Genomic DNA, 21,535 nt, shown 5'->3' with positions numbered 1-21,535 from the left:
GCCAACAACCTAGCCCTTTCTTTACAGAGAAACTGTGGCCCCCATGGGGGAATGAAGAGGGTGCACAGTAGGGTTGGCAGGACCACAGCTCAGGTCTTTTGATTTTCCAACCAGTGCTCCTGGACATGGAGCAGGACATGGAGAGGTGTGTGGCCTCCTTTCCCCCCCACACCAAGGCCTCCTGTAGCAACCCTCAGCGTGTCTGTACAGAGGTGCAGGTGGAACCTCACATAGCCCCAGAAGGTATTTCTTTTGCCTTTGGCCAGTTATCTGGGACTACACGCAGCTAATTTCCCTCCCTAATTGTCTTTGGCACAGGACAGTGACACAGTGAGTCAGCGTTTCCCAAATAAATGAAAGGCCAGAGAAGGGGAAGGCTGCCAGCTGCGGAGAGTAGGGACTAGGGGGATGGGGGATGGTCTGCTAAGAAAGGATAGGATCATTGAAGTGGACAAAGGAACAGTGTCAGCACCCAGCCAATGTCCCAGGGGCACCCTGACATGGTGCCAGAGGAGGGGAGCAAGTCTGTGAACTTGGGACTAGACGGCGGCCCTCCTTGTGCTCTGTAAGCACAGGAAGTGGGGACGAAGGTCACGTGCTCACCCCTTTACTCGCTCATTCACTCACTCTCCTATCATGTCCTCAGTGCCCTGTGCAAGGCGAGACTCGGAGGTGAGGGGAAAGGAGGGACGTGAAGCTGTTTGCCCACAGCCCCTGTCTTCAGGGATCTCGCCACCTGGGCTGCACAGACGCATGGGAACTTACTATTGCAGACCAGCCTGTGGGCTGCAGTGTGCTGGGGAGGTCAACAAGGGGACTGGAACTGAGTGCCCAGGCTCCACTCCTGCTTCCACCACTTGGCTGTGTGATCTCAGGCTGGTTAAGTGCCCCAGTTCCTATCTGTTAAATGGGACAGGACTAGCACCTGCCTCATGGATAGTTTATTTTAAAGTGCTTGGACAGTTCTTGGTGCATAGCTCATATTATAAATTCTTTCTTGTTTTTATTAACAATGTTATTACAATATAATTATTTCAGTCACTCCCACTGCTTCCTTATTATGTGAGCTCTTGGAATTGGAGAATTATGACTTCCGGATTGTTACATCCAGTCTCATTCTCAGTTCTTAATCACAAATGATTGGAGACTTCCTGGAGGAGATGGAGTCCAGGCTGGGCTTTGGAGAGCGGGTGGGATTTGGGGAGGCAGAGAGGAGGGGTATTAGGAAGAGAGACTATCAGGAGCCTGTGAGCTTCTTTAGATGATCAGTGACCCACAGGAAGTGTAATTCCCACCAACAGAGATAACTGAGATAGAGCTGCAATCTAAGGGCTGCCTCCACAGGTACATGAAGCTGGATGAAGGGTCCAGGCACGAGGGTGACGGGAGTGACGGGAAGAACACGACACCCTCATCCTTTCCTATTATTCCCATGTGACGTTCTCAGCATGATGACTCTGGGGGTGGGGAGATGCCACTGGGGCTGGAGACAAAGGCAGGATAACCCAGGGTGTGTCCAGTGGCCTGAGCCCCAGCAGGGAGAGTTGAGGAGGAGACACATTGTTTCTTATAGGCTTCTGGGTGCTGGTGGACTTTAGATGACGGCCTCGTTGAGTCATGGCCCCAAAGTAGGTGATGAAACTAGATATCCTCTGTGTGTACCTCAGCTTCCTATAACTAGTATGGATGCCTCCTCCCTGCCCAGGTGATGGTGTGGATCCATGGAGGTGCATTCATGGTGGGTGGAGCCTCAACCTATGATGGCCTGGCTCTCTCTGCCCATGAAAGCGTGGTGGTGGTGACCATTCAGTACCGTCTGGGCATCTGGGGATTCTTCAGGTAAGTTTCTTGGCTCTCCTCACTGCACTTGGCTGAGGATACTAAGACCAGGGGCTTTTGCTGAGTTCCTTCAAAAAGGCATCCCAGTCTCTTCATAATTGGATACCTCTTAACTTCTCATAACCCAGACACACTTCTTCATTTGCTTCTGAGGTTCGCATATGTTCCTGCCTCTGCTTGGAATGCCTACTCTAGCTAACATACTCCTATTCATCCTGCAAAGCCCAGCCCATATAGTCCCAGTGTGAATTAGTCATCTCCTTTCACCTCTGCTGCACACTGCACATTCCTGTCAGGCCGTTTGATGTGGCACAGCAGTGAAGGAATGAGTTGCTGGAGTAGGGAGGTTGTCAGAGCATCTTAGCCCCGTGTGCCACCTTCCCTGGAGGTATCTTAGGGCCCACTCACCCCACATCCTAAACGTCCTCTCTCCATTCCTCTCCTCCCCTTTTCTTCTCTACTCTCTGCCCTGACTACACTACAGCTGTTCCCTTCAAGGTTTCCCGTGACGTCCACTCAGTCTTGGCCCAATCTTCCTTGACCCTTCAGCAGCAGCCACACAAGGCCACTCACTCCCATGACATGTTCCCTTCCCTTTTCACCTGCCACCTCTGCCCCATGTGCAGCTCTTTCTCAGCCCCTTGCTGGCCCCTACTTATACTTGTCCTTGGGCCTCTGTGTATCTCCCTCCTAGTAATTCTCAGTAATCCCAGGGGGCACTGTCAGAGCCCTGTTTTGGATATGTCTTTTTTGCATCCAGACGCCCATCACTAACCACCTTGTCTGTTCCCACTGGCTGTCTGAGATCCTCACCCTTCATAAGGACACACTCAGGCTTGTACACCCACAGTCCGTCCCTAACAGAGGCTCCCTGCTCCCCTCATGTGTCTTGCACAGTTGTGTTGCTCGATGCTTCCAGGTGTCCAGGATGGAGGCCTTGAGGGCAGCCTGGACTCTGCCCTTTCTCTCACCCCCACATCCAGAAGCCAGCAAAGCCCCTGGCTCCACCCATAAACTGTACTCAGAGTCTGGTGAGTTCACACTCCTCCCTTGCTCCCACCCCAGTTAATGCTCTCTGTCTCTGGACTGATTATTGCCATGATCACCTAATGAGTACTTTAGTCACTCTGCTAGTTTTATGCTCTGACTGATCCACACAATAGCCAGTGGGATCATTTAGACACAGATTGAGTCGTGTCATTCCTCTGCACAAAACCCCGCAGTGCCTTCCCATTTACTTACTGCAACATCCAAAGTCTGTACAGGGGCCTGCAGGGCCCTGCTGGCCACACCTCCTGCATGGTCCTACTGTTCACTGGGCCCCAGGACATTTGCACTTGCTGTTTCTTCTGCCTGGAGTTCTCTTATTTGGATGATTAAAAGGCTCATGTGTTTATTTTATAGAAGCTATTACCTAATTGCCACAGCCTCCTAGAGGCCTTTTCTGGTCATGAAATCTTAAGTAGCACCTTGCTGCCCTACCCTGTCTTGTCTCTCACCCCGTGTTTTTCTCCTTGAAAGCACTTTCACTGTCTGACATTCTATTCTGTGTTTACCCGTTTATTTGTTTGTGGTCTGGAGAATGAACTGAGTGTAAGAAATTCTCCCAGTTTTGTTCTGAGATGTGCTCCAGCTCCTAGGGCAGTGCTGGGCACGGAGTAGATGCTCTGTAAGTCACAGATGATTGAGTGCAGAGCCCACAGGACAGCAGTGCAGGGAAGGTGAGGACCCCAGTGTGAGGGGTTGGAGCCCAGCCTTATTCTGGACGACTCACTGAGAGCCCCCAGCCCCATGGGGAGCCTGAGAGCCCTGCCATGGAGTCTGCTGCCCACCTCAATCTGTTCTGTTACTCACAGCACAGGGGACGAACACAGTCCGGGGAACTGGGGTCACTTGGACCAAGTGGCCGCTCTGCGCTGGGTCCAGGACAACATTGCCAAATTCGGAGGGAACCCACGCTCTGTGACTATCTTTGGAGAGTCAGCAGGCGGTGAAAGTGTCTCTGTCCTTGTAAGTGTTCCTGGCAGCAAACCCAATCCCCGGGCTGGTGTGGCTGATGGGACCTCTCGGAGATGAGCCCAGCAGCCAAAGGCACCTTTGCTTATAGGACTTGGATTGGGGATGGGCCCTACTTATTGCCCAGCATCAGGTGGTGGAGAGCTAAGGACCAAACTCTCCTTGGCCCCCAGGAGCTCAGCACCCAGCTTTGTGTCCTCGGACCATAAGAATCTCCAGCCTCATTCTGCCATGGTGGCATCCCTCCTCTCCTTGGTGGAGCTCCCTCTCTCCTTCCCATTCCTTTTTCCATTAGGATATCTCTTGGGAAGTATGGGTGGGTACAAGTTATGAAGAAGTGGAGGCTGAGGCAAGAGTTGGACAGAGATCATTGTTTGGCTTTTGAAGCCAGATCTTCATGTCAAGGGGATGAAAGTGCTGAGGGCAGGTGGGAGCCTCCTCCAAGGTGGTCTGAGGGTTCCCTGTGGCCAAGAGGGAGGCAGCCGTCTCTGGGAGAGAGGGACAGGTAGGTGGAGAGAGAAATGGGAGATGGAAGGTGGGATGAGGAGGGAAGGGACCGAGGATGTGGGATATAGCCATAACCTGTGGCTGGGGAGACACTGAGGGAAGCTGGGATGAGAAATCAGGCTGGAAGGTGCTGGGACCTTAAAAAACCTCCCACGTGCCTTAAAGTTGAGCACAGGGTCAGCCCCATCACTGCATTTTTCAATCCTGTGTTGATTTCCTAGTTGAATACTCAGAAGAAAAAGCTTTCTTTCTTTTTTTTTTTTTTAATTAGAGAAAAATATAAAATAAATATCAACCCAAAGAAGAAAAAAGCCACCCACTGTCCCACTCCCCAGGGCCATCACTATGGCTATTTGACATGTATTTTTCTAGTCTTTTTTTGTTTTTTACCACTCACTCTGTCCGCCAACTATCATCTATCTTTTTCTTCTACAAAATAACTTCCCTTAATCAACATAAGGGATATTAATGAACAGCAATGGGAATATAACACAGTATTACATCATAGTGTAACATAAATGTTTCCCTAAACATTTAACATACCTCTGTAATATCTTTCATAATTGCACAGCATTCTATGGTAAGAATAAAAAATTGTTTATTTGCCCAGTTTCATCATATGAGAACCTTGGGTTATTTCTAATTTTTTACTTATTATAACAAACATGGGCATGCCTAGAAATATTTGTGGACCTCCATAAACACTTTCCTTGGGATAAATTCTGAGTAATGGGCATCCTGAGGCAGAAGGTGCGTTTGAGAATAGCCAAGCTTCTTCCTGATACTTTAGATTGCTGTGACCTGTGTGTGCCACACTTGTACTTTTCTGTCCTTGGCTTTATGCTCGGCTCCATTCCTCTGAGGTTCTCTGGGGGAAGCTGGGCCTGGGGGTCATGGGAAGCAGGCCTGGCCGGGGGAAGAACCCTCATGCGCACTGAGCCCTGGGGAAAGGGCCAAGGCAAAGCTGTGGGTGGACCGTCCTCTGAACATGAACTGTCCTCCTGTCCTCTCCTTTCCCAGGTTTTATCTCCCCTGGCCAAGAACCTCTTCCATCGGGCCATTTCCCAGAGTAGTGCGGCACTCGGTTATGCTCTGGTCAAGAAGGACATCAAGCTCCTGGCACAGGTAGATCTCACATGGGACTGTCCCACAGCCTTGACCCTGTGCTCCTGGCATCCTCAGGGGCCATTCCTGCCATGGGACCCAGTGGGCATTCTAAAAAAGTCACTGGCAGGAGAGTGGCTGAGCAGGGATGCCAAGGTCACCCCTCATAGAAGCTCCCAAATTTAGGGCTGAACAAAGTGAGGCAGAGTGTTGAAGCCAAGGTCCACATGGGATCAGGGCAGAGCTGGGACTCAAGGTTGCAACTCTGAATTTCCAGTGTACTCACTGCCCATGACCACAGGCCTTAGAGGTTATCAGCAAAGTGTCCTTTAAAAAGTGATCCATGCAACAGCGTGAGAAAGCTGAGCAATACTTTACTTGCTGAGCCAAGAATATTCCAGAGACAGGGAACAGCATGTGCAAATATCCTGTGGCAGGTGAAGCATCTTGAGAGGGAGAGATGGCTGGTGAGGCCAGAGTGGAGAGCAGGAGCTCTTGGGGGGCACTGAGGATAGGGGCATTGGCAGACCCTGGGAAGGATTCTGTCTTTATCTGAAGAAATCAGAGGAAGGGGTGGTGACAGGGTGGGGCTGCTGAGCTGAGTTCTTTGGAGCAAAGGGTGTGGAGCTGGTTTGGAGCAATTCAGACTTACAGGGCTGATTCACAGGTGGAGAGGAAATGGAGACACCAAGATTTTTTTTTAGACTTCTTGAGATTTTACTTTTTCCAGAATTCATTGGTTATAAGCAATAGATGCCCACTTGAGCAGGCTTGAATCAAGAAGGGGAAATTTATGTTTCAAGGGAACAGAGGCGGCAGAGATGAGGCTGGGCTTTGTAAACAGGCATCTGAAATTGCAAAATGAAAGGAATCCAAGTCTCTCCCTGCCTCTCTTTTTCTCTTTCTCCTGTATTTGTCCTACTTTCTGTTCATTTATTCAACAAATATGTTAAATAAATTGATTCTGAGCATTGATTCTGTAGCAGACACTGTCCAGGATCTGGGGCCTGCACAAGCCCCACTGCCCTGGCACCTGGGATCCCTCTGTGCCTTCCTCTCTGGCCAAACTTTGCTATCGGTTCCTTTGTCCACCCCATCTGGCCCTCACTTTAGGAATTTCCTGTGGGTTCCAGAAGGTATTCAGATCTTTGTTCCTGTTTTGGAAAATGAGCATTTCCATGTCTATAGTCCCAGCTCTCCACTCTGACCCCAGACCCCTTAAGAGAGAGGCTCACAGCCCTGGCTTTGCTTAGATGCCCCCCTTTGTGTATTAGATGAGGCCTCTCAGAAAAGTCTGGGTGATGGAGTGCAGGGCAGACCACCCCAAGCGTCCAAGGCAGGCTCAATGAGCCTCTCCTTCAGAAGGGGTTTCTTCTGACATCTTTTTCCTCCTCCTCCTTTGTCTTCCCTTTATAGCTGAGAAGAGGTTTAGGTTGGGGTCAGTGGCGCTCTGTGAATTAATAGATGCTCCTCTGAGGCTTGCCTGAGGCCAGGGGAGGACAAATCTGGGGTTAGGTTTGTATGGCCCTTGAGCTAGGAATGATGTTTGTTTTCATTTTTAAATAATTAAAACAAAAATAGGGCAAGGACGATATTTTGTGACCCATAAAAATGTTATGAAATTCAAGTTTCATTTTTTGTAAATAAAATTTTGTTGCAACACCCATTTATTTCACTCCAACAGCAGTTTAGAAATGGCAACAGAGGCCTCTTGGCCCACAAAGCCGCAAATGTGGACTGTTTGTTTTTTTGATGAAAACTTTGCCGACCTCTACCCTAGAGAGTCCTCTGATTATTGCTCAGGACGCTAGTACAGGACGGTGAGGTGGAAGCTCTTAGCTGTGCCACAGACACCTCACTCAACTGAGAAGCACCATCCATGTCCCACGGTGGACACACTGTCTTCCTTTAGAGCTCCCATTTACATCACGCTTGGTGTTTTCTGAAGTGCCTTATCTAGACCTCTTAATTCTGCACATGGTGAGTGTGTGGGAGATACGGGACCCTCCTATGCTCTTGCGAGGTGTGAACTCACGGTATACGGCAGGTGTGATCATTATGCCCATCTAAGGTGGAGAAACTGAGGCACAAAGAATTCAAATGGCTTTACTAAGGCCAAATAGCTAGTACGTGCTGGAGCTGGCAGGATTGGGGTTCCATAGTCTTATCCCCAACTCCACGCCTTCTCCCTCTTGAGACAGTCAGCTTTGATGTCACTATGCCCTTTTAACAGGGGTAAGGTAACAGAGAGGGAGCCCACACACTTATCACTCACGTCACGACTCAGGTGAGGAAGAAGGCTGCACTCTCTGGGGCCAGACCCACAGGTGCTGGTCTAGAGGACTGTGCCTCACACACTGGGCTGGGGGTAGAACTCCTCTCTCCACCTGGATGGAGGGAGGGGACATTGCTCTTGAGCTTTGTAGCCTGTGACCTTTGCAGAAAATTGCTGTCACTGCTGGATGTAAAACCACCACGTCGGCTGTCATGGTTCACTGCCTGCGCCAGAAGACAGAGGATGAGCTCTTGGATTTGACACTGAAAATGGTAGGTGGGTCCATTTTCGTGCCCCTAACCTGCAATTGTGGCCCCCTGCTTTGGCATTTCAGCTGTCCCTGTGCCCTGGATAAACTCCTTGGGACAATTTCTTACCTCTCAGGAGTTTCTGGATCTGAATGGGGAGTTTCCTTTTTCCATTTCTATTGTAACATACCTCCAATACCAAAAAACGACTAAAAATACATGAAGAAAAATTGTGTAACAATCCTCCAGCTTTATCAAACTTAATGTATGGCCATTCTTATTTTCAGATGGATTTATAAGAAATTAAACATTTCAGATTCCCAGAAGTAGCTGCTATCTTCAATTAGCGGGATGGAGATATCAGGCACAAAGATTTCAGAAAGATGTCACAACTTCTCTTGGTTGACTTAGAAACTCTAAATTAGAACCCAGTGGTGGTCCACTTCTATAGATTTTTTGGAAATTCTGCTTCACTTGTGAATGTGGGTTAGTCATCCATCTACTCATGCATTCACTCACCATTTATTAGCCATCCACTAATCTATCCAAGTCAATGATCGGTGTAGTATCAATGCTTGCATGACCCATTAATCTGTTCTCAACTCATCCATCATCCATGCATCACCGAACCTCTTTATATCTTTAGTCCATCATCTATTTCTCCAAAATCAATGTCCATCCATCACCTAACTGATCGTCATCAATCTAATTCATCCATACTCCATTAATTGAACGCCCATTTATCCATCCATCCATTCATCCATCCATCTGTCCATCCATTCATGCTACGTGTATAGAGGAGGGTGTCAGTAGAGGTGATGCAGACACAAGTTGGGCATCATGTCTGCTCTCAAGGAACTGTCTAAGGAGAAACATAATCATGTTTATAGTGAGTCATGTCATAGCTTGAGTCCAATGTGGCCTTGGGACTTGGGTGCTGGTTCATCTGGCTCCAATACGGTGACCACGGTGTTCAAAGAATTAAAACAGAGCTGGTTTATAATGACTAAAAAGAGACAAATATTTCAGCAATTTTCCACTTGCACAAGAGGCCATTGAAAATTAATGTGTGGTCAGGCACCATCCCAGGACATTCTTCTGAGATTTCCTGAGATCTTTTGGGAGTGCTTCCATAATTATTCACTGCCTTCAACACATAGACACACACACACACTGACACACATAGACACACATATTCACATCTTGTGGTGTTATGACTATAATCCATAACGGAGGAACCCTTGCTAGTCCTTCCCAGTAGAGAAGTCAACCTGTCAGCTACGGTGCAACATTGCAATCACCACAGTCTTGGTGAACACACCCCGACACTGGGTGGTGGGATGAGTTTCAGGAGGCTTATATCAGTCAAGATGTTCCTGAGCAAAATGAGAAAAATCATCTTAAATTGGCTTGAGCAGAAAAATTCATGTTGTAACAGAATCTTCAGGTAATGGAAACGTCTGGGAACAGATAGCTTCAGGCATGGCTGGATCCAGATGTTCATATGACATTATTGAGAATCTACCTATAGATAACCTCAGTTTTGCATTGGTCTGTTTGGCTTCACACTCAGGCAAGTGTGTCCCTGGGGGAAATAGAGATAACAGCACTCTGAACTTTTAGCTGCTTATAAACCTTCTTTCCTAATAATTCTGGCACAAAGTTTCTGGGTAAACTCTGCTGCACTGGCGTGGGTTAAGTTCCCATCCCTGAACTAATAACTGTGTACTGGGAGATGGGACACCCCAGATTACATATCAATATCTGGATTTATGGGATGAGAGAAGGGAAGAGGGAGGGTCCTCAAAGGAAAATTCAGATATTGTTGCCAGGAGACAAGGAAGGGAAAATGAGGGTGGGAGACCAACAGCAGATGGCCTGTCTAGAGCAAGTGCCCAGAGCCTGTTCTTCCCTGGCTGCCACTTCCCCTCCCTCATCAATACTTACCCGCTGTCCTCTCCCACATGGAACAAGTGTTCTGCCCATGTCCTCTCAGCCCTGTCCAGGTGGCAGCAGGAGGGAGCTCGTGACAGCTCTGGTGCACAGCCACACAGACCAGCTTTCTCCAGGAAGCCTCTCACCTGTGTCCTCTGCCTTTGTCTTCACAGAATTTTTTTGCAATCCATTTAAATGAAAACCCCGGAGAGGTAAGGATTTTTGTTTTCTTAATGATAGCTCCTAGACCACCCCAAAGTGTCCTAGCCATCTTCTCCTTCTGCCTCCTCAATGGGTTGCCAGAGTCCGGTGACGTCCCCTCTGCAGCATCCTACAATTCTATAGTCCTGCCCTCTCTGCTCCTCCCTGGAGATCATTCTCCTTTCCCCTTGGAGGCCTTGTGAAGATTGAATGAGCTTCATCCAGACACTCAGTGACATTTCTGTCTCTTTGCTCATGGAGTTACCACTATTTGAAAATTCTCACCTCTTCCCTCCCCTGTGAATCCCAGTCATCACCCACTGCAGGTGCTCAGCACCCCCTCCGTGTGGCCTGTCCTGTTCCCAGCTCCCCACGGCAGCCCATTCTCAGCTGCACAATCCTTCAAGGCTGCTGTGGTCACCCCGACGTCTACTCTCAGCCACCCTGGGTTGGGATCGGCGCCTTGTCCTGTTTGCTCCAGTCCACCTTGCGGACCTCCACTGTAGCTTGTGCAGACAGGCATGGGTCCCAGAAATGCCGGGTCCCAAAGAGATCAATGAGTGAGAGCCCTGCTTCCTTCTGTGACCTCTCACCCCATGTGCCCTCTCACGGTCTAGTTAGTGCCGTGGTGTTTGCGTTTTGTGCTGGGTGTCAGAGATCCCCTGTCTCAGATGGCCCCCCAGAGCAGTGCTGAGGTGCTGTCTCTCGTCCCAAAGTTCAAGGTGGCTGTGGTGTGCATTACGGGGACAATACCCGTGGCAGGCGAGTTTGCAGAGGAATGGATTGTGTGTTGGCCTTGACTTTGGAGTTAATGAATGAACAATAGGCACATCCAGGAAAGGGGGGGACTTTGCCCATCCAGACACGAGGCCATAACAGAAAGTGTTAAAATCTGCAGCGTGTGAGGAGCTATGGGGGACGGAGAAGCAGCTGCATCTGTGGATTCCCGTGATGCTGAAGGAATCTTCAGAAGGCACAGGGGACAGTGGACAGCACTGCTGTGACGCTGCCAGCCGGAAACCCTCCCAGTCCTGTACCCGGGTCGGGAGAATGGGCGGCCTTCCTGACTGGTGTTTGTTATAAATAAGCACTTCACACATAACTAATTCTTGAAATAAGTATCTATTACGTAACTTATCTTTAAACAGAAACCCACACATAAAATAAGGCTGATGAATAGATTGTGACCAGAGGGTCACAGGAACCAAACCCTGTGTTTTTCCTTCAAGTGGCAACTCAGTATTTGCTAATTCAGCATTCAGGGCAAGTTGACAGAACAGCAGCGCAGAGAATAAAGAGGTCACCTGCACACAAAGTTACACACACACTTCAAATGGAAATACCTGTATATGTAATTTACTATACGATATACATATTTCTATTTGAGTGAAGATTCACCTCCTGCTCTGTCACCTCACCTCTGCCAGCCCCTGGTTGAGTTCTATACCTGGGGTCACACAGACTTAGCCCCCTTTCCTAGGACCCCGAGCCTATGTGGCCACTGCCTAGGCCCACCAGGTGCAGGTGGGGGCCTCACCTCAGGCAGGCAGAGAGCAGCAGGTGGCTGTTGCCCGGGGAGGGCAGCTCAGACACTGCCCTGCCCTCTCCCCCAGGCTGACCTCTTCATGCCCACCGTGGTGGATGGAGTGGTGCTGCCAAAAATGCCTGAGGAGCTTCTGAAAGAAAAGAACTTCAACATGGTCCCCTACGTGGTTGGAATCAACAAGCAGGAGTTTGGCTGGATTCTTCCAATGGTGAGAATGTGCGGCCGCTTAGACGTCCCCTATGCTCCTTCAGCGCACCCGTCTCTGCTCACAGGTGTCCTTGCTTCTCTAAGCCCTGCCCGGAGTCCAGGGCAGCTGTCCCTTTCAAAATGAGGTGTAATTTCCACATAAAATTTCCCTAGAAGGCCCCTCTGTCACTTGGGTGACACAGCCCTGGGATTCTCTGCCCCAAACACTCTTTGATGTCTTCTAGTGAAAGATTCTCTACCAAAAATAGAATAACTAGCCACATGTGGTGACTGTAGTCCCAGCTGTAGCCCGAGGCAAGAGGATGACTAGAACCAAGGAGTTTGAGGTTTCTCTGAGCTAGGCTGATGCCACTGCACTCTGTACTCTGCTCAGGGCAAGAGATTAAGATTCTGGAGAGAGAGAGAGAGACTGACCACTAAACGTGCAGGAAGACTTTCCTTCCTGTCGCAGATAAACAAAGCCACCCCAGTTAGAGCAGAAACACAGGTTTCATTCAGGAACACTCTTCAGTAGGGGAAAGAGCTCAGGGTGGACTCAACCCAAGTCCCTGAAACTAAAGCCTGCAGGTGCCTAAAGCCTGGGGGAGCTAAGGGAAAGGCACCGTGGGGTGGGCATGGGGGGACATTAGAGTGTGAGCTAGACCACCTGGATCTGCTGGCCCACACTTGCTTGGGAGAAGCAGGAGGCTGTGGTGTCAGCTGCAGTCAGGACCCCTCTGATGTCAGGCTTCACCTCTCCAGGGGACTGGAGGGAGACTGCAATTACCTCCCTGCAGGTTTGCACTGTAAAGAGAGGCTTTAGGCCCTGGAGGAAACAGATTTCAGTGGAAGCTTTAGATCCCACAGGGCACAGAAAGGCCTTGTAATTAGAAGGTTTCTAAAGTAACTGCTGTTAGAACAATTTTAGGGCCTCTCTGCCTGTCACCAGGTTTTGACTGAAGCAAACAGTAAATTCTCCTGGCAGGGCTGAGCTTCCTCAGGCAGGCATTTTTAGGGGGCAGGGGCCCTTCTAGGGTTATGACCTTAAGCTATAGAAGACATACTAGGGCTTCAGTAAGCCTCTGAGCCCAGAGGTTTGGACAGAGTCGTTATGTGCTGAGATCTGCAGCTCTCCTTTCAGAAAGACGTCACACATTATGCCAAAGGAGCAAAGCCAGGGTGGCAATATCTGGGACTTTCTATGTCATGTGTGAGAGGTGGCATACTTGTTAGGTCTACGTCATCTGCCCCAGGGCCCTTGACTTCAAAGAACCTGCTAAAGCTTCCCTCTGTGTGCTGCTGACTATTGTGGGGATTCTAGCCTGATGAGGGCATGAACACTCATACACAAACACACACATACATATTACACACACACACACACATATATGCACACGTGCTGCAAAAAACTCACACACTTCCCGCTAATTTTTTAAAATCTTTTTTATAATGCTTGAATTTCTGAATGTGAGTCCATTTGATTCATTGATTTCTCCCATCTATAAAGGCCTTGCTTTTCAAGGCCCAATGAAATCAGACGGTGTGGGTTTTGTTGGTTGTTCAGGCTGGCTCTGGTTCATTCATGATGATTCATAAACACTAAACCAATTTTTTTTCCTAGTAGATGTTGGGTTTCCCACTTTCTGAAGGCAAACTGGACCAGAAGACGGCCACGTCACTGCTGTGGAAGTTCTACCCTATTACTGTAAGAGTCTAAGAATCCTGGGAATGGACTGGGACACAAGGAGGGGAGGGACATGTCCTGACTCACAGATGATTTAAGCGTCAGAATGCAGGTTAGGACTTGGGGGTTCTGCCCACATTTTTCTACTTTCCCCACTTGATCACACTAGGGGTGAGTGCAGGGGAGTTGCACAGAGCTGGAGAGGTTCCCCCTTAATAAAGCCTTTCTCTCTGGCCAGAGATGACATGTGCTCACCGTGTGGTTGTGGTCACTTTCTTGATCTATTGCAGGGCATCCCTGAGGAACTGACTTCAGTAGCCATTGAGAAGTATTTAGGGGGAACAGATGACCCTGTCAAAAAGAAAGACCTGTTCCTGGACTTGACTGCTGATGTCGTAATTGGGGTCCCATCTGTGAATGTAGCTCGATACCACAGAGGTAAGTCCCTGAAGTTGGACAGGAGAGGGACACCAACCCCACCAGCTCCAGTGTCTGACCTGCCCACCTCCCAGCACAGACAGATGTGGAAAGTGCTGAGCGTCCAGCCTCACAGGCAGATTCCATATGGCCTAGGGTGTGGTGCTGTCCTCTGTTGGCTTCTGCCTGCGGCAGCCTCTGAAAAAATGATCCGGATGCACCTAGTTTACTTGTCAGGTGATCCCAGAAAGCACCAGCATGGAGGTGTGGAAGTGTCAGAGGAAAGGGACAGAAGACACTCCATGACACTGCCAAGCGGTGTCCTCTGTGCACAGAAGGGGCTGGGGAGCTCTGGGAACACGCAGAGGACACAACTCAGGGTTACCCCTTCTGAGCAGCTCTCAGTTGTCATTGGCTGAGGAGGTTCCAAGGATTTGTAAACTCCCTGGTAGTCTGACCTGCTGACCTACTGCACACCTGAGCAGGTTAGTGTCTGGTGCTGACAGAGACCCCAGGCAAAGAGCTAGAGAGGCTGGAGGTGGACGTCAGGCTGAAAGAGACACTCAGAAAGAGGGGATCTGGGTGATGTGGGTGAGGAACCATCAACATCTGAGACAAGGGCTCCCTACTTGGGGTTTTGTTGGGATGTGGGGGTAGAAGACAAATATTGGAATATGGGTTTTGGAAGCTTTCTAAGATCAGAACTTAGAAGCTAGTTGGTGAAGCTGGAGGAAGAGCAGGAGTCAAGCACAGTATCAAGGTGGCTGTTCAGGACCAAGAAGTCCCAGAGGAGGGAGAGTAGTGGGGATGGCTGGTCTGGAGATGTCAGTGTCTGTGAATGGCTTTGGTCCTTCCTGTTGTGTGCCAGAATGGACAAGCAGAGGTCCAGGGTGGATTCTATGGTGGGACGTTTTGACACTGCTCTGTGTGTGTTTGGTGTGAGGTAGGGATGCATGAGCTCACCTGGGGGTGGGGGAGTGTCCTCTTCTGGTGCCATCTGGGTACCCTCTCAGACGTTCCTTTTTCTTCCAGCTCTCATTTGCCTCTGAAATCCAGGAAAGGGTCTTTGGCCCAGACCTTTCTCTCTGAACAGGCTGGGAGAGTTCAAATATTCAGGACATCATATGTATGCTAAAAACTAGCTTCAGCTGACCTAGTAGGTGCCCAGGGATACTGCTATTCAGGAAGGCAGAGGCGCTCATAACCACTTCCTCCTCTGGAGGTTTCTCGTGGAACCTTCAGCCAGGCCCACCTAGAGTTGCATCTTTTTTTTATAAACTTGATTTTGCCTCTTGCCTTGTGTCTGATCTGTGAAGCTCTCTTCTGCATGTTCTACTGGTTCTGGCTATACTGGACTTGTGGGTTTTTTTTTTTTAATCTGATATTTCATTACTTTGAGTTTTGGGAGGGTTTGCCAGGACTATATAGATACTTCCAACAATTTTTTGTTTTTTTTTAAGTTTTTCTCACTCCTTTTAATAAAGGTAACTTTTCTGAATGTAAAAATCAATATATTACACTTGCAGAAAGTTTAGAAAATATGAAAACAAAGAAGAAACCAGATATCAATCTTAATTCCTTCACATGGGGGTATGTGGTATAATTTTTTCTGTATTTCCTTCTAATAATTTTTCCATGTCATATATAACTTAAAAATCAATTATATGTTTTTTCCTGTTCCTAGAACACTGTATTGTGAGGGTTTTCTTGATTTTGAGGCAAACCCATCAAAAACATCCATTTTTCCACAAATGGATAATTAAAATTTAGTTGAATATTCCTATCCTATGGAATATTTAGGTGGGCAGCTTGTTATATGAGGCTACAAATATTATTACACTGACTTTTACTTGCACAAATATTTAACCACACGTCTAATAATTTTCTTAGGATTTTTTTTAGATGTGATATCATCAGTTGACTCATAGTAACATATTTATTTATTTATTTATTTATTTTATTGAATGGTAACTATGTACATTAATGCACTTCTGGGGTACAGTGTAGGGTTTTCACAAGCAATCTGAAATACTTCCATCAAACTGCTCAACACAGCCTTCATGTCATTTTCTCAGTTATTGCTTTAAAACGTTCACATTCTACTCTTAGAAAGATTCACCTGTACCCCTATAAGATAAATCTCAGAAGTGATCCCTCCAAACCCCCTCCCTCCACCCATTCCCTCCTCCCTTCTCCCTCCCCCCTCATAGTAACATATTTAAAGCGCTGATGCATATTGCAAAATTGCTTACTAGTATATAGGGGCATAGATTTCTCAATTCCCTTTCTCAGCTAGGATACTAAGATTAAAAATTAAAAGAATGCTGGCATCTCAAAAGCCCTCCCCAGCAGGAAAGCAGGATATTACCCTATGTTTTACTTTGCATACCTTCGATTTCTGGCTCTCTCATTGTCTCTGCTTTTCTTGTTTTTCCTAATTGTTATTGCCCAAATATGCACCCTGTTTTCTTTTGTGATTGTAGGAGTTTTATGAATCTCAGTGATTTTAGGCACAAATTTTAAAATATATATATATTTATGTATATATATATACACATCTATCTTTTGGGAAGCATACTGCCTAAAATAATTTCCCTCATTCATAAAAGTTCTTTTCTCCTTGGTTGGTCTCTGAGTCCTTTTGTAAAGCATTTGGGCAGAGGCAAGGTCAAACCCTCCTTTGAGCAAGTTCCGCTTGACCACGAAGCAGCCATTTAACCAGAGCATCACAGACCACAGAAGGGTGGCCTGTTCCAGACAATGATCTTGTTAGACCAAGGGTACAGTGATGGAGGACAAGGGGGATGATTAAATAAGTTATTCTTCATCCTCACATTGGATGACCTATATTGGTAATTTTTTTGTTGTTGTTGATGAATATTTAATGATGTTAAGAAAGGATTACAATATGTTACAAAATAACTCATATAGTATCATCCAAATTTATGTAAGAGGAAGATAGGGCACAATATAGAAAGAGCCTTTCTCTAAGAGGTTGGATTGTGAGTGATGTTCTTATTCATTTTTCCTTTTTTCTGCATTTTCCAAATTTCTTACTGAATCCAAGAGGGGACAGGTTGTAAAATTTCTCCACCAGTCTTACTTGGGGCCTAGCTCTTTCCCTCTTAGGGTCCCTCCTCTGGGGACATTATGACCAATGCAAAGCGCCGGCCTAGAGGACTGGTGGTCCCATGAGTTACCCCTAATGGAGCTGGGCCTGGTGGCTCCAATGACCCAATCAGTAGGAAAACTGTCATCTCCTCGGGGCTTGGACAAGTGGGCTTTGGTGGTGAGAGAGAAAGGCAGAGGAGGGGAGTACAGCAGTCAGGACAAAGGTAAGGTCACATTCCATGTCCCCTTCTCATCTTTGCCACCACCTTAATGCCTTAAAGCTTTAACATTCTGTGGGCCAAGCAGGAAGCAAAATATATGTGGAGACAGTGAAATATGAAGCTCTGAGTTTTGTGGTTTCCTGAGAAACAGGAGACAGATTGTTCTCTCTCTTCCTGTGTTTGGATGTAAATATCCTCATTTTATTTTTTTATTATTTTTTTGTCATTGTTGAGACAGAGTCTCACTATGTAGCCCTTGGTAGAGTGCTGTGGCATCACAGCTTACAGCAACCTCAAACTCTTGGGCTTAAGCGATTCTCTTGCCTCAGCCTCCCAAGTAGCTGGGACTATAGGCGCCTGCCACAACACCTCGCTATTTTTGTTGCAGTTGTCATTGTTGTTTTTAGCTGGCCAGGCTGGGTTCGAACCCGCCACCCTTGGTGTACATGGCTGACATCATAACCATTGTGCTATGGGCACCAAGCCAATATAATTGTTTTAGATAAGCAAGTTGGATAGGCTTCACTCATCTCAGAAATGAGTGAAAAAATAATCCACTGGGAATGATTGAAAACTAGGCTGGATACAAGACACCCAATAGGGTGTATGTGTTCTCCAGTGAATGAACACTAGTGTGTGTGTTATCAGTGAAGGGGAGCAGTGTAAAGTGAATGTAAAGAGATTTTCACATGTGTGAATGTGTCAGAAGACGATGAGACCCAAAGTCCTTATAATGATAGCTTTTCTAAATTGATCAACCTGGGGTTTTAACAATCACTTATTCGATATTCATTTATTCATTCATTCATTCACTCCTTCAACAAATACCTGGCTCAAATCTCAGAGCCTCCTTAATTACTTATGAAGCCCCAAGTAAGTCACTGCAAGTCACTGAGCTTTCCTGAAAAGGTCTCTCAACTGTGCTGATAACCAGGGGTTTCCGTCATGGCCGTGGGCCTTGATACCATCCAAGGGTGTGTCTGTTAACGTGAACTGTGCATGAATCCATGTCTTCTCAGATGCTGGAGCCCCCACCTACATGTATGAGTTTCAGTACCGCCCAAGCTTCTCCTCAAACACGAAACCCGACACGGTGACAGGGGACCATGGGGATGAGCTCTTCTCTGTGTTTGGAGCCCCATTTTTAAAAGGTAAAGGCTCTTTGCTGGCTGTGAGTGTGGAGCTAGTAGATCTGGGCTTCAGTCACGGAATGGGGTTCAGGTTTGGTTTGGAGGCCTTGAACAAGTTTCTCCGTTTCTCCTGCCTGAGTTTCCCAATTCACTGTAACAGGGTTGAATTTCACTGGTCCATCCTCAGCCTCCCTCCTGTTCTCACAGACACGAAGGAGGATGTACATGCATGTGACCTCAGCCCAGGTCACTCTCAGAATCCTGGCCTATGCCACCAGTAAGGCAGGTCCTTGGTCACATGCAGGGCCCTGCTCTAGGGCCAGAATGCCACCACTCAATTTTTCTCTCATAAGAGCATATCAGAATGTAAGCGAGGAAAATTTTTGGTTTTAACCTTGAATTGGGTCTAATGTGTGTTCATCTGTCTTTATCTCTGCCTGTCTCTTGTTATAAAAAACACACATTTTTAAGTAAAAAATATTAAATATCATAACATTTTAAAGAAAACCTTTTATAGATGCCTTCAATACCTTAACTCTTAGTAGTAAGGGATGATTTGTGACCCACCTCATGGTTGTTCATGTTACCCCAGGGCCTCTGGGCCTCTGTCAGTTGGGTGATTACTTAGGACCATTGCAGCTCTGTTATTTTGCAGACTAAGAAAATGTGGGTATGTGTAGGAGACTGAGAAGAGATCCAAGAGAGAACAACCCTGGGAGGTGGGGCTGCTGGAAGGAGGCTCTGGGGTTTAGCACTGGGACCCTGAATGGGGAGAAGAGGGGGGAGGTCACAGCACAGAAGGCAGCCAGCATATGGATTGGCTGAACACCCATTACTGAGTCCTCCTTGACCTTACGATGTACAGTAATTGATGAGAATCTTCTAAAAATGTAGATTTTGGTGTACTGTTGGTGGACTTGTCACTAAGAGTCTGTGTTTGTAACAAGCCCCAAGTGATGTTAACTCTGGTGGCCCATTAACAAAACTTTGAATAATGACATCTTGTTTTCTTGTTCCCACAGAGGGGGCTTCTGAGGAGGAGATCAGAATTAGCAAGATGGTGATGAAATTCTGGGCCAACTTTGCTCGGAACGGGTAAGGCTGATGGCAAAGGTGGGGCACGGTCTGTGGGGGGCAGGGCACATCTATGGGGAAAGACAGCTTCTGAAGTTTGAATGATCAAGCTCTCCACCCTGTGACCACAGATCTGTCTGAAGTAAACAGGCTGCCCCAGGAGGTGGTCAGCTCCCTGTCTCTGCAGGTGTACAAGCCAGAGATGAGCCAGGAGACCCCTGCAAATCTTGGAGGAGTGCTGGGGACACACAGCAGCTTTAAGGGGTTTCTATCTGATTCTGTTCCCAGGAACCCCAATGGGGAGGGACTGCCCCACTGGCCAGAGTATGACCAGAAGGAAGGGTACCTGCAGATTGGTGTCACCACCCAGGCAGCCCAGAAGCTGAAGGATGAGGAAGTGGCTTTCTGGAACAAGCTCCTGGCCACAAAGGCTGTGGTGAAGCCACCTCAGAGAGAGCACATTGAGTTGTGAACAGGAGGCCTCACCAGCCACCAGAGGCTGAAGGAGCCACTTCAGGGGTGTTCTACAGATGGTGACTATAGGTCAGAGAGGCATCTCATTGTGGAGTCTGGGGAATTGTCCATGGGGGGGTGGGGTGGGAGCAGTTTTTGCAGTTGTGACCTCAATTGTCAGAATAAAAGTCTTTTGGAGGCTAAATCAGTGTTTGTGTCTCAGAGTAGAGATGAATGCACCCTCCCCATAGATAGCAGGATGAAAATGGACCCGTGAATAGGATGGATTGGCCTCCAAACAAACTGCACCCAGCAGCCTGGCCTGGGAGATGTAATAAGGACTCTGGACATGCCCCTGTCTCTGAATCACCAACAACTTCCAATAGCAGAGTTTGGGACGGCTGGAGTACAGCCTTCCTCCCTCAGTCTGGAGTCATCTGTGGAGATGGGTAGCACGGGCTGAGTATGAAGCTGGATCAGGTGAAGAGGGAGAGGTGCTTCAGTGACCCTGTGCAGAGTCACATGGACTTCCTGACCCTCTCCTGAGAAAAGAACAAAGTGAGTGGAGGAAAAAGCCAAATAGGACATAGCATCTAAGACCTGTGGGGTAATATCTGATGGTCCAACATATGTATAAATAATGAAAGGCATCAAAGTACGGGTCTGCAGTACCGTCCTAAACATATACAGTAACCCCAGATCCCCATGGGGCTAATTCTTCCAGAAACTGGAAGAAACTTCTCTGTAGTCTGGAGTTCTCCAAGTCTAGGCAGTGACCACCTTGATATATGGCCCTGAAGTGTCATTGTAAATTTATTTCTTTCTGAATCTCTCTGGTGATACTTGGATCCTTCTGGGTTATAGAAATATTGGGAGTGTCACTTCTATTCTAAAAGAAAGAAAAGGCTAGGTTGTCTTTCTAATCATAAGTATTCCTGAAAAAAAAAATCACTGAAATTGCAAAAAATGATTATACTGGAATGGAAGGGAAGACAGGCACTTTCGAGGAGAAGTAGATGTGAACACTGGCTTCACTTCCACCTACAGGCAGAGACAGGTTCACTATCTTTCACAGAATTATTCTAAAAATTGTAATCAAGTGATAAAGGCCAAGTGTGGGCCAGTATGTGAGTATAAAATCCCTGGGAACCATAGACCCAGTGGGAAATTTATACCCATCACAGACTCCTTTCCTCCACCTTTATTAGGGTCTGATGAGAAATATTAGGATCAGCTGGCAAAACTGGAGAAACCCTGCCTCCAAGGATGCAGCCCAGATCCCTGCTCAGATCCTTCTCTCCCAAAGAATAATCTCCTTCAACCACCGGGAAAAGACCAGCAAATCTTGTCTCCCACAAGGCACTGGTAAAGACTTATTGCATCCTGAGAACAGGAAAACTTAAAATCCCCTGGTAGAGGGACAGCCAGTCAACCTGGGTCCCAATTACTGGTCTTTCATATTCCTCACTAGGAAACGGAAGATTACTGAGAAAGTCCCATCTCCAAAACTGAGAAACACAGAGCCATCCCATGAGGCTAGACCAAGACAAAGAAAACACCCCTGGCTGCCAACAGAGTAATCAAGTAC

General features: G+C 47.5%; 2 protein-coding genes across 2 annotated transcripts in view; both read left to right on the top strand.

The window, feature by feature from the left end:
* Positions 1-21,535, top strand: part of LOC100966144 (liver carboxylesterase 1-like) — an 81,577-nt gene that overhangs the window by 6,994 nt on the left and 53,048 nt on the right. The gene's annotated exons all lie outside the window — the stretch shown is intronic.
* LOC100961646 (liver carboxylesterase 1) lies at positions 1,691-20,123 on the top strand. The gene is made up of 11 exons (XM_023514752.1): positions 1,691-1,839; positions 3,696-3,849; positions 5,383-5,487; positions 7,909-8,013; positions 10,098-10,136; positions 11,739-11,879; positions 13,482-13,562; positions 13,832-13,979; positions 18,310-18,441; positions 19,443-19,515; positions 19,783-20,123. Exons 1-11 carry the CDS (start codon positions 1,709-1,711, stop codon positions 19,964-19,966), a joined length of 1,293 nt encoding a protein of 430 aa, XP_023370520.1. The 5' UTR covers positions 1,691-1,708; the 3' UTR covers positions 19,967-20,123.

Source organism: Otolemur garnettii, unplaced genomic scaffold, assembly GCF_000181295.1.
Source record: "Otolemur garnettii isolate 467f Iridium unplaced genomic scaffold, OtoGar3 scaffold00058, whole genome shotgun sequence".
NCBI classification, from domain to species: Eukaryota; Metazoa; Chordata; class Mammalia; order Primates; family Galagidae; genus Otolemur; species Otolemur garnettii.
The sequence above is the reverse complement of the archived record's forward strand: the minus strand, read 5'-3'. Positions and strand labels throughout refer to the sequence as shown.